Genomic DNA, 13876 nt, shown 5'->3' on the forward strand with positions numbered 1-13876 from the left:
ATTCACTCATCCAGCGTCACTGTCAGACAACCTACATGAACCACTAAACCACTACACACAGACACGCACGCACGCATTAACACAGTGTACAAGTCTGTCTTTTTATTTTCAAAGAAAATGAATATAATGCTGTTCAAATAGCAGTGTCAACATTTTTCTCTGTAGACACTTAAAAGTAAGAAATTTCTTAAGATTTACCTTCACTTTAATTAAAATAACTAATATTTAGTTGCATAACCATTGTTGTTGATAACTGCTGCACATCTGTGTCAAATCAAATCAAGTCAACCAACTTTTGGCACCGGAAACAGCCAAGGATCCAGAGTTCCTGTCAATTTTTAGGTTTTGCTTCAGAAACTGCATTTTAATGTCACCTCACAGGTTTTCAATGGGGTAGAGATCAGGGAATTGAGCTGGCCTGGTTTGGGGTTGTTGTCCCATTTTGGGTATTTCCTCTTCTGTAAGGGGCAACATAATCTCCTCAAGTATTCTGATGTATTCAAACTGATCCATTTGCCTTTGTATACGATAAATAGGTGAGAACATCCCAATACCATGGTTTAAATGTCTTTACACTGTACTGTGGCTTGAATTTAGTACCTGGGAGTGGACTAAGGTTCTGCCGATAACCACTTGACCCAAAAATAAACATTTAACTCTTATTAGGCTATAAATTTTTGCTCCAGTTTTCTTTGGGCCAGTTGATGTGATTCTGCTCATGCCTTTTTTCAACAATGCATTTGAGATCATTTTAGCTGAACATCTTAAACTATGCTGCATCTCTTTATACGTTTTCCCCTCTCAAATCAACTTCTTAATCAAATTGTGTTGTTCCTCTGAGCAATGAATGACAGTCCATTTTACTTCGAAATTCAGCAGATATATTTTATAACAATGGGTGAAACATTTGCTGCCGCTCTTCTTATAAAGGACAAAATGAGATGTTTTTATGAAATAACATTGCGTGTTTGTGCACCACATGAAAAGGCAATACATATTAAAAGTAGAAACACTGATCAGCAACGTTCTGGCTGGTTACTACAATGGCCAGTGACCACAAGAACACACTGTGTGAGTTATTGATTGAAGATTATTGTGAACTTTTTATGACGCTAATTTATAAATACCAGCTAAAGCTGTTTTTCTGATTCACTGTTTTCTACATAAAATCACCTTACGTAATGTAAGATATTCTGTGAATCGACTGAGTAAGAAAGATTAAGATTGATTGATTGTAATCAAACTGTGATGTTCCTAAAATACAAAAAAAGCTTGTTCAATACAAGTGCCTAAAAAGTTAACTTCAATTGCATTATTCTCATATAACTGATTTCTGAATGCAACAATATAGCAGGAGTCCACATTAACAAAGTCCTACATCTGCTTAGTCTGCACAGAAAAGTGTAGTACAGAAGATAAAGATATGTGAAAGTATGTGGAAAAAATGTATTAGTTATTGGCATTTTTGTCACATGGGCATACAGTTAATTTATTAATGCAAAAAAGGGACAGGGTAACATCTTTGTAAAGTGTTTACAAGATTCGAAATTAGATACAAATTACTATGCAAACATTTCATGCATAACATTGTACTTGACAATCTAAAGACAAAACTAAAATTGGAGATGAGTTGAAAGGGAACTTCTTTCACAAGTAATATTTTCTTATTGTAGATCACATCTAGTACTGCTGGTTAAAGATGACTGATTGCAGTCTTTCATACAGGAAAATTAAAATAAGCTTAAACTTAATGTGGTCATAAGCATGTTTGTCATGTCAATCATTTAAGAATAATAATCAAAACAAAAAAAAAACAAGTTGCACAAGAACTAGAAGCTATGCCTTCAATATGTTGTGAGCATCAAAATCGCTATTTTTACAACACTAAGAAGGCTCGACGCAACATGATACTTTGCTCGAAGTACCACCTGTGTCTCCACACGTGAACTCGAGCATTGAGAACATTGTTCCTCTAACAAAGAGTTTACTAAAAAGAAGGTCTTGAACAACTGCCTCTGGTTGATTTGGCTTCCGCTCGCTGCCATCTTCCCAGTCGAGATGTATCAATCTCCGAATGTGACATAAGGAGGGAGGAGAGTAAAGATGGATAGCTCCTAAAGCATAGTTCCATATGCACGGATAATTTGTTGTTTTGTTGCAAGTGACAAACAATATTGACCTTTTAGTTGAAAAAGGAGCCTCATATGAGATTCATTCATTCGCATTCGGAAATCGATTATTTACGCCTGGCAGAGATGACATGCGGACACCATAACAGCCAAAGTCAGTTGTACAAAACCTTTCCTTCTAGCAAACTCTGTGTAAACAAACAATGCTCTCAATGCTCACGCCCACGTGCAGAGACCCAGGTGACACTTCGAGCAAAGTTTCATGTTGTGTCGTGCCTTCTTATGTTGTAAAATAGTGGTAGTTTGGTAGCAGCGAACAGCGGCTGGACGAACGCATCAGGGAACAAGTAGGCATCACACCCTAACCAAGATATATATATTTTTTAAAGTAGCGTTTCTTTTCATGAAAGTCGAGGTGCGACATGTTGTCTTTCGTAGCAATGTACTGTATCGGTAAGAATCATAGACAGTAAAAGATAAGAAATCCGTAAATCGTAGCAAGCTAGCCAATGCTTGTCAGTAGCCTATTGGTACTCGGTAGGTCCTCAAGATGGCGGCATGACGTAAAAGGTCACCTGACTGAATTCCATCAATAGAAAAAATAATACTATGGAAGTGAATGGGGCTCATGAACAGTTTGATTACCAACATTCCTCAAAATATATTCTTTGTTCTGATGAACACGAATGAAAGTTTATTAACCTACTGAAGGGGTTACCTTTGAAATGGATGTATTTGCTTTTCAGACCTTCAATAATCCGTAAGGATGGCATAATGTCAAAATATTTCACTTTTCATATTCATATATGATTTCAGAGCGAGTAAAGTAAGAATGAATATTTATACCTCACAATGAGAACAAAAGAGAAACATTTTATTCAAATTCAGTCTGTAGCATTGTTGCTTAGTTAAGAATTTTGAACCTGACAATAAGTTTGGTGACTTTTAGCAATATGATTTTTTAGACAACTGGGTGAGTAGAAACTCTTTCCACATTGAGGGCAGTGATATAGCTTCTCTCCAGTATGGATTCTCTTGTGACTTTGCCAGTTACATGCATAGGAGAACTTTTTACCACAATGTTAACACATGTATGTTTTTTTTCCAGTATGAACTCTTTGGTGCTTTTTCAAGGCTTCAGTTGTCAAAAAAGTTCTCTCAAACATGGGTTTTCTCATCAGTATGTTTTATCTGATGTTTTTTCATTGACGTGAATTTTTAAGTGTCTTTTTAAGATAAATGCAGAAACAAATGTTTTTCCACACTCATTACAGTTAAATACGTTTTCTTCATTATGGGTGCGCTCATGGAGTCTGAGAGTGGATGCATGTGTGAAACACTTTTCACACCGAGTACACTTGAAAGGTTTCTCTCCTGTATGAATTCTCAAGTGATCTTCCAGGAATCCTTTTCGTATGAAACCCTTTCCACAATGAGGACAAGTAAAAGGTCTGTCACCGGTGTGAATGGTTATGTGGCTCTTAAGATGTGCTTTCTCTGTAAAACTCTTTCCACACTGAGGACAGGTGTATGGTTTCACCCCTGTGTGTAATGTAATGTGTGTCTTAAGATGTCTTCTCATAGTGAAACTCTTTTCACATTGAGGGCAGGTGTACGGCTTCTCTCCAGTGTGAATTCGTTCATGAAACTTAAGGGTTACTTTCTGTGTAAAACCCTTTCCACATTGAGGGCAGATGTAAGGTTTTACTCCAGTGTGTAATGTTATGTGACTAGTAAGATGTCTTCTCACTGAAAAACTCATTCCACATTGAGGGCAGATGTAAGGCTTCTCTCCAGTGTGAATTCGTTCGTGAACCCTAAGGGACCATTTTTGTCTGAAACTCTTTCCACACTGAAGACAGATAAATGGCTTTTCTCCAGTGTGAGTTCTTAAATGCCCCTTATAGTGACTTAAATGTGTAAAACTCATTCCACACTGACTGCATTTGTACGGCCTCTCTTCAGAGTGAATCTTTAAATGTCTATTAAGAGCACCTGTACATGTAAAACTCTTTCCACACTGCTGGCACGTGTGACTTCTCTCTTTATTGTTATTGCAATGATGTCCTTTATTTGTTGAACTCTCTCCACTCTGCCGTAAAATGACAAAATTTGGGGTTTCTCTTTTCTTAGTTGATGTTTCTAAACAATCAGAAGATTTTTCTTCAGTGATGACATCATGAGGTTCTTCTTGTATCTCCTCCTCTTCAAGTTCCTGATGTTCCTCTTTCACTTCCATCATTATCTAAAATAAATTAACATAACATTTGTCAAAAACGTATTTAAAGGAGGGGTTCAATGGTATTTCAAGCATTCTGACTTATTAACACGGTTATAGAGTTGTTTCCTCATCCTAAACATAGGCAAAGTGTCAAAAAAGCATTTGTGCGTGTTACAGAGTTTTTCTGTGCCGAATGCACTTCGCATTCCAACTGACGTTTCAGGGGTTTTCTATACGTATCACTTCTTTATATGGGCACTTCCCCCGGAAATCCCCGCCCACCCGTCAATCAGCGGGAGATGCTACAACTTCCAAACATCTTATCACGTGATATAGCTTTGTTTAATTTCAAAACTCAACAATGGCACGAAAGAAGAAGTGTGTTTTTGGATGTAAGGAGAAGAAAGTCAGCCTTATGAAAACAATGTTTATAGTTTATTATCCGGGGTAGCAGCGGAGTTTTGCGTGTGTGGTTGATGCGCTGGATTTTCCCAACCGGGTCATGAGTTGCACGCGGTAAGTAAGACTTCTGTTTTATGTTGGAAATAGGCGCGTGCATATTATATAAATGACACGAACATGTAGTGAATCATAAGTTATAAGTGTTGTAGAGTGTTGCATGACTCGTACTCGCTCCACCCGCGGTAGTAACTCCTCCTCCATTTTTTCGTACGTTATCGGAAAGATTCTGTAAAGCTAATCTTTCTTTTAAAAGTCTGATTAAACTAAAGACTCTTCAGAGATATAAAGGATGTAATACTACTCTACGGGGCGGTTTCCCGGACAGGCATTAGACTAGTCCTAGAATTAAACATATCTTAAAATACATCAGTGACCTTTGTATTACCTCAAAATGCACACAGGTAATGTTTTTAGTAAGACATGTTTGTTAAAACTAGTTATATTTCCTAATTAAACTAAGGCCTAGTCTTGGATTAAGCTAATCCTGGTCCGGGAAACCGCCCCTACAGGTACTCCAGATTAATATCAGAAATGCAGAAACAGCATGTGTTACGTGAGCTTTAAAACAATCTTTTTATAAAACCTATAGCATTTTTTACAGTTGTGCATTTTTGTCAAGTAGCTTTACAAAAAACACATTCTAGAAATACAGAATAAATGGTAAAAGTGAAAAACAAAAATACTAAATAGCTAAACTAATCTCAGAAAGCCACAGAGATCAACGGTCAACTCTCTGTTTTAGTATGACTGATGATAAATCATTATTAGGGGTCAAGCCCTACTTATTCTTCTTCCCCCATTGTGTCTATGGCAGCCTATAGAAGCTTACGTAGGAAAGTTATAAAACTTGGTACACAGATAGAGGACAGTCCAAATAGTTAACAAACTAAATTTGGAGTCTATCTAAAACCCTCTAGCTCCACCAACAGTCCAAATTTTCACTTACTTTTTGCTTATAACTTCTGACCCGTAAGCCCTAGAAACTAATAACATTATTTTACTGACAGCACATTCTGTCATGAAAATTTTTCTGCCATTTTTAATTATTTGAAAAACCTACTTTTTCAAACTTTTCCTAAAGCATTTATTCAATTGCCATTAAAATTGGTATGTAAAATCTAAAATTATCAAAATAATTTCAATAAACCAATTCAAATGTCATACACGGCGTCAACAAATTTTACAGATCATGCAAAAACAGACTTGAGGCCGTATCTACAAAGTATCTGCGTCATGTTATTTAAATAGGAGCGCTGGCACATGCTAAACGTGAGACCCCCTTCTCCCTCTGTTTGAAAGTAAGGCGCACACAGAAAAAACTGAGGAGTGTTACAGATCACAACATTTATATAGTGAAAGAGCTGCATGCATTTTCTGTTGTTGAGTCGCCATCATTTAGGTAGGCATTATGTTATGAGGGAAAATTATAAAAAAATAATTTTGAACTGGCCTAGCCATGTTTGTTTATCAGAATCGTTAGGAATCGGATCAGATAAGCGGAATCAAATTTGGAATTGGAATCGATAAATTTGAAACAATTCCCAAGACTAGAGAAGAGACTCTCATTGGTTTATTGCACGTTATGCCCAAAACATACCCATTACTCATTAAGAGAATAGGGACAACCCCTTTTAGACCATGCGCCTTGTGCGCCGCCGCAAACCAGTTTTCCAGTTGTTAAACTAGTCATTTCTATCATCGTTTTTATAACTTGGACTAATGATGAATAATGTGTATTGATGTCGATAATGTCTTTTCAGTAAATCATGTTAGCACTAGGTCAATACATGTTGCACTGTTGTTGGTCTGTGCCGCTGATCTGTGGTCTGTACGAAGACTCTGTCAGTTGACCAATCAGAGCAAAGTAGGCTACTGAAAGGTGGGGTTTAGGCAGACGGAGTCAATGAACGGCTTCACACGAATCGTTTGGGGATCAAGAAATGTGGTAAACAGAGATAGATAAAGAGAATGTTTACGGAAGCCCAAGGTCTAAGGGATGTTGCAGCTGAGCAATTTGGATAACCGTGCATGCTCTATTCCTGGGGTAGACGAGGTTTGAACATTGACCACGTTAACATGCACACCAATAATGCGATTATTTCCAATAATGCGAGTAAGGTCTTAATCGCAGTAAGATGTTTACATGACTGGAGCTAACCTCTTCACTCCGGTTTACATGCAGTTTTTATTTTCGGATTATTCACACATAGCCCAATGCACAGCACAAAGGATGAACTCACATATATGGTCCACTGTTTTAATTTACTTACGTTAAATGACAAACATGTTGTTATGGATGTATTTCATTATCCGGTGCCGTGATGAAGATATAAATATGACAGTGCCTGTAAAGGGCGTTCACATGATATAAAAATATAGTTTTAAAAATCGTTTTATATTAAAGATAATAGCAGAGCTCACACAACAACTATAACGATAGCGATTTTGGCACATGATGAACGGTAAACCATTGACAGCCAATCAAATCTATTTGAACTTGAAGTGCATGCAGCAAAAAGCTCATTTATTGCTGAGGTTATAACATAAAATTACCTCAGGTATCCAGAGCTGATGCAGTTGTTGCTGTGAAATTTTTCTACCACAATGACTACGCCAAAAGGTAAGCTATTAAACTACTACATTCATTGTTTAGTTACGCGAAACACAGCGAGTTGAGGACATCTGCTGGTTTCACGCTGTGAAAATTCAACAAGAACAGCATACATTCAGTGACATGTACACAATTGCAAAAAAGTTTTTATTACAAGAAATATCCAATATTAGGTAATGCCGCGCTCGTTGAGCGAATTAGCATGAAGTTATCATTATGATGTGGTCACTAATATATTTATCGTTATAATTATCGTTATAATGTCCCTTAAAGCTTTTATACACTGCTGTCGTGTTATTTGAGCTGTTTCTGAATGAAGACAGACTGCTGAAAGCGAGTCGTGTTGGCAGAGTTCATGTAAAACTTCCTAATGTCAAGTTTAAAACGAATTTGTGCTTAAGGTGCGTGACTTAAACACACGTGCACTTAATTAGTGCGGTATAAATAAAGCGTTTACATGGACGCATACTGCGATTATAAACGGCGTACGCCACCTCTTTTAATGCGACTATACTTACTGCGATTATGAGCTTAATCGCATTATTTTTATCGAATTATTACGTTTACATGAGGTAAAGTATAATCGCAGTATTGACAAAATCCCATTTTAATCGCATTATTAGGGTGCATGTAAACGCGGTCATTGAGACATATGCAGATGAAACTACTGTCCATCAATAAAACTTTGTTCTATTTTTATCATCTAAACCTTCGTCTCACGTCCTGTTTATGCTCTCCTCTAGCAACGATTGATTAACCTTTTAACTGACAGATGCTTGTTAAACAAGTAAACTTATATTTTCTGACATGATCTGGCGTCCGGGCCTGGATCGTTTTTTTATTTTGTCTGTGGTGTGGAGACCAGATCTAACATGTTGCACTTTACTTTTGCTTTATAAAGTTTATAAAGTAGTTTCACCACTGAAGTCCTTTTGTTTATTTTTTTTCATGATACTATAGGTATCAGTTTAAATCTGTTCTTTACACATTTCTAATAGTACTTTAAATGACTAAAAGTAATTAGTACTTAAATTTGTAACTTGATTCCAGTTCCAGTGAAGTTTAATTGTTTATGAAAACCAAACTGTTGGGGTTTAATTAAAACAGATTTTTCTTTACCTTTAGAGCTGCATTCAAAGCTGACAAGAATTAAAGAACAGTGCCCGGTTGCATGAAACTCCTTAAGTGAGGGTTTCCCTAAGGGAGAAAAAATCCCTGAGGTAAGGGATTTATTTAAGAGCGTTGCAACAAAGGTCTTAACTGTCACCCTTACCTTAGTGTTTATACTAAGTATTTTACGGTAGTCTCTGCCAAAACACGGCAGCGGAGACGCGGTCTCTATAGTTACAAAATCTCACAGTGGTAACAAATCAACGCACGCAGCTCAACAGACGCCGGATTTGTGTACAATGAAACATCGCAAATAACAGACTGTAAAGTGCCGCGTGTATAAAACCTCAAAGAAATTCAAACTGGAAACACTTTAGATTGACGGACGATCAAACCGCAATTCTCCTAATAAATGCGCATCCTTTTCTCTAGGGATTATTTCGATCGTTAGAAATGCGCGTTGGTACTTCATTTTCTTAAATAACCATAAAATCAGCCATCGCGTGTGACGTTAAGGGACCTGTTATAGTCCCTGAAGTTTTTAAGGGAAAATGTGACTGCATAGCAGAACTTAAGGTAATACTTTAGCATTTAAGGGTAAATACTTATTGACAGCCTTAAGGTTCACTTAAGGGTTTTTCTTGCAACCCATTTTTTATTAAGGGCACCCTTAACCTTATATTTAAGGGATTTCTTAGCTTAAGAACTTTCATGCAACCGGGCACAGAAGCCCAGATCATGTAGATATACAAACTGACATTCAGAACATGCAGCCATTTTATTTTTAAACATTTTTTACTGTTAGTTTTACATATCGTCAGGGGCTTGCGTACCTTACATTTTTATGGTACATTGCTGGATGGCAAAGTTGAAAAAAAATATATATTAAGTAAAATAGTTGATTTTTGGTGGTAAATTATTCGTTTAGAATAATCGATTAATTGATTAAATAGTCGATAGATTAGTCAATATAAAAATAGTCGTTAGTGGCAGCCCTAAATGTTATTACAGTAAATAAGACAAACAGACAATTGGTGAAACTAAAAAATATCACTTGTTGTGATATAACATTTTTAAATATACCTTTTTAAAGTACTTAAAACAAAATTTACAAGACATAATTAATGTGGATCTGACATCTCACAGTACTATTTGAACACCTGTGTTAAACTAAGCGAATATATACCTTTTGTGTGTTTGCAAACAGAGATGACATTTTTTAGTGGGCGGAGTCCAACTGGTGGCAGAAAGTGACAGCTACGCAATAGCGGTGTGAAGTGTTTTAACGTTAAACTGGGATTTTAAAGGATCCGGTGTTCTGTAGAAGCCTGTTTTCCCTATATTTCTCTTAAGTGTAATGTTTCTTATAACGTTTTCACCAAGTTACGTTTATTTTTTAAATAAATTAAAAGTTTAAATGGCTTGGCTATTGGTATGTGTGTGTGCATGCATGTATGTAATGTATATGTATTGTTCTTTATTGGTAAATCAATTATTTTGACAGTATGAATCACTGAAGTACGTATAAGATCAATACTATCATGTATTCTGTATATCATTTATTAAATATTTCATAATTTTCCTGTTTTCAATTTCTTCCTTATATTTATAGCCTACGTGTTTGTTCTAAAACTGTTATGTTTACATACAAATTAATTTGTATAGGCCTGTTTATATATTATTAACACTTTACATCGTGTGTGTGTGTGTGTGTGTGTGTGTGTGTGTGTGCTATGTTTATATATTTATTAGTAAACATCATAATTTAGAACAAACAGGAAGAAGACATAAGGTAAAAAGAAGTAAAAGAAAACGAAAAAAAACCCGAAAACTTTAATAAATGGTAATATTATTGATATTATGAACTAATTCAAATCTTTAATCTTTCTAAATAAATTATAAACATAACGTGATAAAAACGCTATAAGAGACATATAGAGGGAACAGACTTCGACAGAACACCGGATATCTTCTCTAATTATTTTCTATTCTAATTATTAAAAGATTTCCATATGATTTCATCACTCCAGCCTGTCCGGTTGAGGGCTTACTGCCACCATAAACACCTACGTTTATCTTCAAATGGTATCTTCGATGACGGTATACTATAAAAATGAAGGTCATCTATTTTGGCATTCCTATTCTGACACTCAACAGCACAACAAGACATTTTCTAGTGAGATATATTGTTCGTTTCACTCGTGTCTAATTCATTTCCACTGTTTTTCTGCTACCACATTGCACGCGTGACGTAGACTCGCAAAAGATCTATTGAGTGCGTTTACATGCACAGTCTTACGCCGATTATGCCTAATAAACTGATAACACATGGGGACATGCTGGAAGACCAGCTGACCCACCAGCTTTGCCAGGATGGGAGGACCAGCTTAGACCAGCTACTGCCACCTACTGCTACCAGCTTATGCAGTAGGGCGGAGTTTAGGTGGAGACAGAAACTCTAGCTAAATATGGTTTTTTAGTTTGTTTGCCAACACCTAACCATAAGGTTGAATTTGTTAATATTAAGCAATAGTTTTTCATCATTCATGGTGCATTATAATGTTAACAGTTAAAACTTTCCGTTTTAATTTTAGTAAATGCTATAATTAACATTAACTAAGATTAATAACTGTTGTTGAAGTATTGTTTTTTTTTTGTTAGTTCATGTAAGCTAATGCATTAAATCATGTTAACAACAAATACAACCTATTGTAAAGGGTTTTTAAATAATAACTGATAAATCTGATTTTATTAGTGATTTATCAGTGACTAAGGCACACTGTCTAGGACCGTGATTCCATGAATGCCATTTGAAAAGTTAACTTTTTTAAATTCTATGATTTTGTTATCATTGTGTCAAAAACAGACATAATAATATAACTAAAACTGGTTTTAAATATCAGATAAACATACAAACAATCTGTATAAGATTGCAAAGCATTTCTCAATGAAATATGCAGTCAGTTGTGCTGAGAGGACTTCATAGATTTCACTGCAGTGTTTATAACATAATCCTTAAAAGTTGTTTGTCCACAAAGACTGAAATATACATGAGAAAGCGGAGGATGAGGGTAATCTGTGGTGTTTGTTGTACACATCCTCGTTTTAAACTCTTTTAATCAAGTGAACAACATTAAATACATTGTCATTTAAAATACTCGCGCACACCTCACGTGAATGTGCATTGAAACACTGATTGACAGTTTTTAAATGATGATAAAGAGTAAAAGTATAGTTACCAAAGCGTGTGTGGCTTTATTTTCCTGCTCTGCTCCCTGTGTTCGGTTCATCATCTTCTTCTTTGGGTTTTATGGCGGGTTGCGAACCAACTTTATATGTGCATATCGCCACCTATTGTGATGGAGTGTAGAGAGACTGAACTTGTTAAAACGAGAATGTGTAACAAAGATTATCCTCATCCTCTGCTTTATTATTTACATTTTACTCGTTTACACTTTAAATCATTTTAGTTTACTGCACTCGTTTTCTAAGGCACACTTATTAGTAAAGCTTTTCAATATATTGTACATAATTTTATGAATTGTTTATTTTGTGAACACTGTCCTAATTCACTTGCTAGTTAAAAGTCAGTGTTTGGAAAGAAAAGTACACAATAGTTACCTGTAGTTGTTTGAAACAAGCATCTTGTTTTTGTACAGAGTAAAGTATGAATAAATGCAAAACTAAAACAAGATATCAGTGCTGCCAACTTTTGAGTTCAGCTTGAAGTGAGGTTTACTGGGGGGGGGGTGTATTGTTTCAGTGACAACAAATAAAGATAATCAGAATATCTGGGGGGTATTGCACAAAAGTAGAATTAAGAAAGCCAGGATAACAGAAAAGGCCCAGCTTGACCTAGTTTAATCAGCCCATCCTGGCTAAGTCTGTTGCACGATTGCTAAGCCAGGATGAGAACGTTCAGCTATGTCAAGCCAGATAGCTAGCTAGGATAAGTGCACGTTCACAGAATTCTTAAACAGACCACGGGATCGATCACAGAATCACTGATGCAAAAATTGATAAAACTCATAAAAATTCATAATGAAACTGCAAACACTTAACTACTACTATGTGTATCTACAGTATTTGATGCAAAAAGTGTGCATTATCTTAAAAAAAGCCTATAACAATTTATATTTGGTGGAACTAAACAGAAATCATTGAATTATTATAAGATTTATGTACAGGATTTGACCATGAAGAATTTTTTAAGGAAAATATTAGGAAAAGGCAACAATAAAAAATGCCACTGCTAAAAAGCAAACATGCTGGTGTCTCTGTAATACCAAGAAGCCCTCAATATGGGATCCTTCAGTGCATACAAGTGGATTTCAACCCCACCCCCAATCTAAAGCTTCCAAAAATACTACATTTACTGTGAGCTTCATAAAGTTTTCAAACAGTTGTATTCATTGACATGCTATAAAACACTGAATAGTATATTCTGGATTGTTGGTAAATAGCCACCATGTTCAAACAAGGCTGGTTTGGACTGGAATATTGGGAAGTAAGATGGTAGGTCCCTTGAGGGGGCCAAAAGGACATCTGGAAGATATGTAGAGTACCCTAAAGATGGGCATGAAAAAAAAATGAATCATGTCTTCTGAAATTAATTTACTTTCATGCAGGATAATACAACAGCAGCAAAAAAGCAACACTGACTATTTTAATATGGCCATGAAATAAGAAAAAAATTAAGATACAGTATGAATACTATCCGCTGACCTCTTTATGGACTATCATTATATGAAAGATCTGTGAGGTGGACAGCACTATAATTCATATTCAAACATAAACTCTGATGCAATACTAGAATCTTCAAGTGAAATAAAGACAAAAACTGTAGACTTACAAGTTTAATAAATGGGACAGTAAAAGTCATGTCAAAAACATGCTCATATATTATTATGTAACCTGTCTTAAATACATTATTTGATTTACAATGATTTTTTTATTATCTGTCTATGCAGCACATTTGACATATCTGTTTTGTGAATTATTTTAACACACTGAATTTTGATAAAGTGCATTTTGCATAATAATTTGGAAAAGCATAATTTGCATATTTTTTAAGTAATAAAGTATCTTTTGAGATTTTAAATACGTCAAATTATGTATTTAAATTGAATAACATACACAATGTCATATAACTATTAAGATTAAAATACAATTTGTAAAATTACTGACTTTATTTTAAAAAACAAACAAAAATAGCATGTGCATAATAATTTGGACCATCCATCACTTTCAGAAAATCAAGATCAATGACATTTTGCAATGCTGATGGCTTGATTGCAGAAATAAATCTACACATAAGGTAGTATCTGCTGACATATTTTATTG

General features: G+C 35.4%; 1 protein-coding gene across 1 annotated transcript; it reads right to left on the bottom strand.

The window, feature by feature from the left end:
• Positions 1-2982: 2982 nt before the first annotated feature.
• Positions 2983-11922, bottom strand: LOC129445873 (uncharacterized). Its single transcript, XM_055206871.2, has 2 exons — positions 11773-11922; positions 2983-4374 (listed from the first exon to the last, which is right to left on the bottom strand). The coding sequence occupies exons 1-2, from the start codon at positions 11824-11826 to the stop codon at positions 3307-3309; spliced, it is 1122 nt and encodes a 373-aa protein (XP_055062846.1). The 5' UTR covers positions 11827-11922; the 3' UTR covers positions 2983-3306.
• Positions 11923-13876: the final 1954 nt, after the last annotated feature.

The sequence above is a fragment of the Misgurnus anguillicaudatus genome, chromosome 12 (assembly GCF_027580225.2).
Source record: "Misgurnus anguillicaudatus chromosome 12, ASM2758022v2, whole genome shotgun sequence".
Taxonomy (NCBI): Eukaryota; Metazoa; Chordata; class Actinopteri; order Cypriniformes; family Cobitidae; genus Misgurnus; species Misgurnus anguillicaudatus.

Coding starts and splice junctions, on each gene's coding strand:
- LOC129445873 (XM_055206871.2), bottom strand. CDS start 11,826: ATGATGAACCGAACACAGGGAGCAGAGCAGGAAAATAAAGCCACACAC. Junction 4,375..11,772: donor ATAAAGCCACACACGCTTTG/GTAACTATACTT, acceptor AATTTATTTTAG/ATAATGATGGAAGTGAAAGA.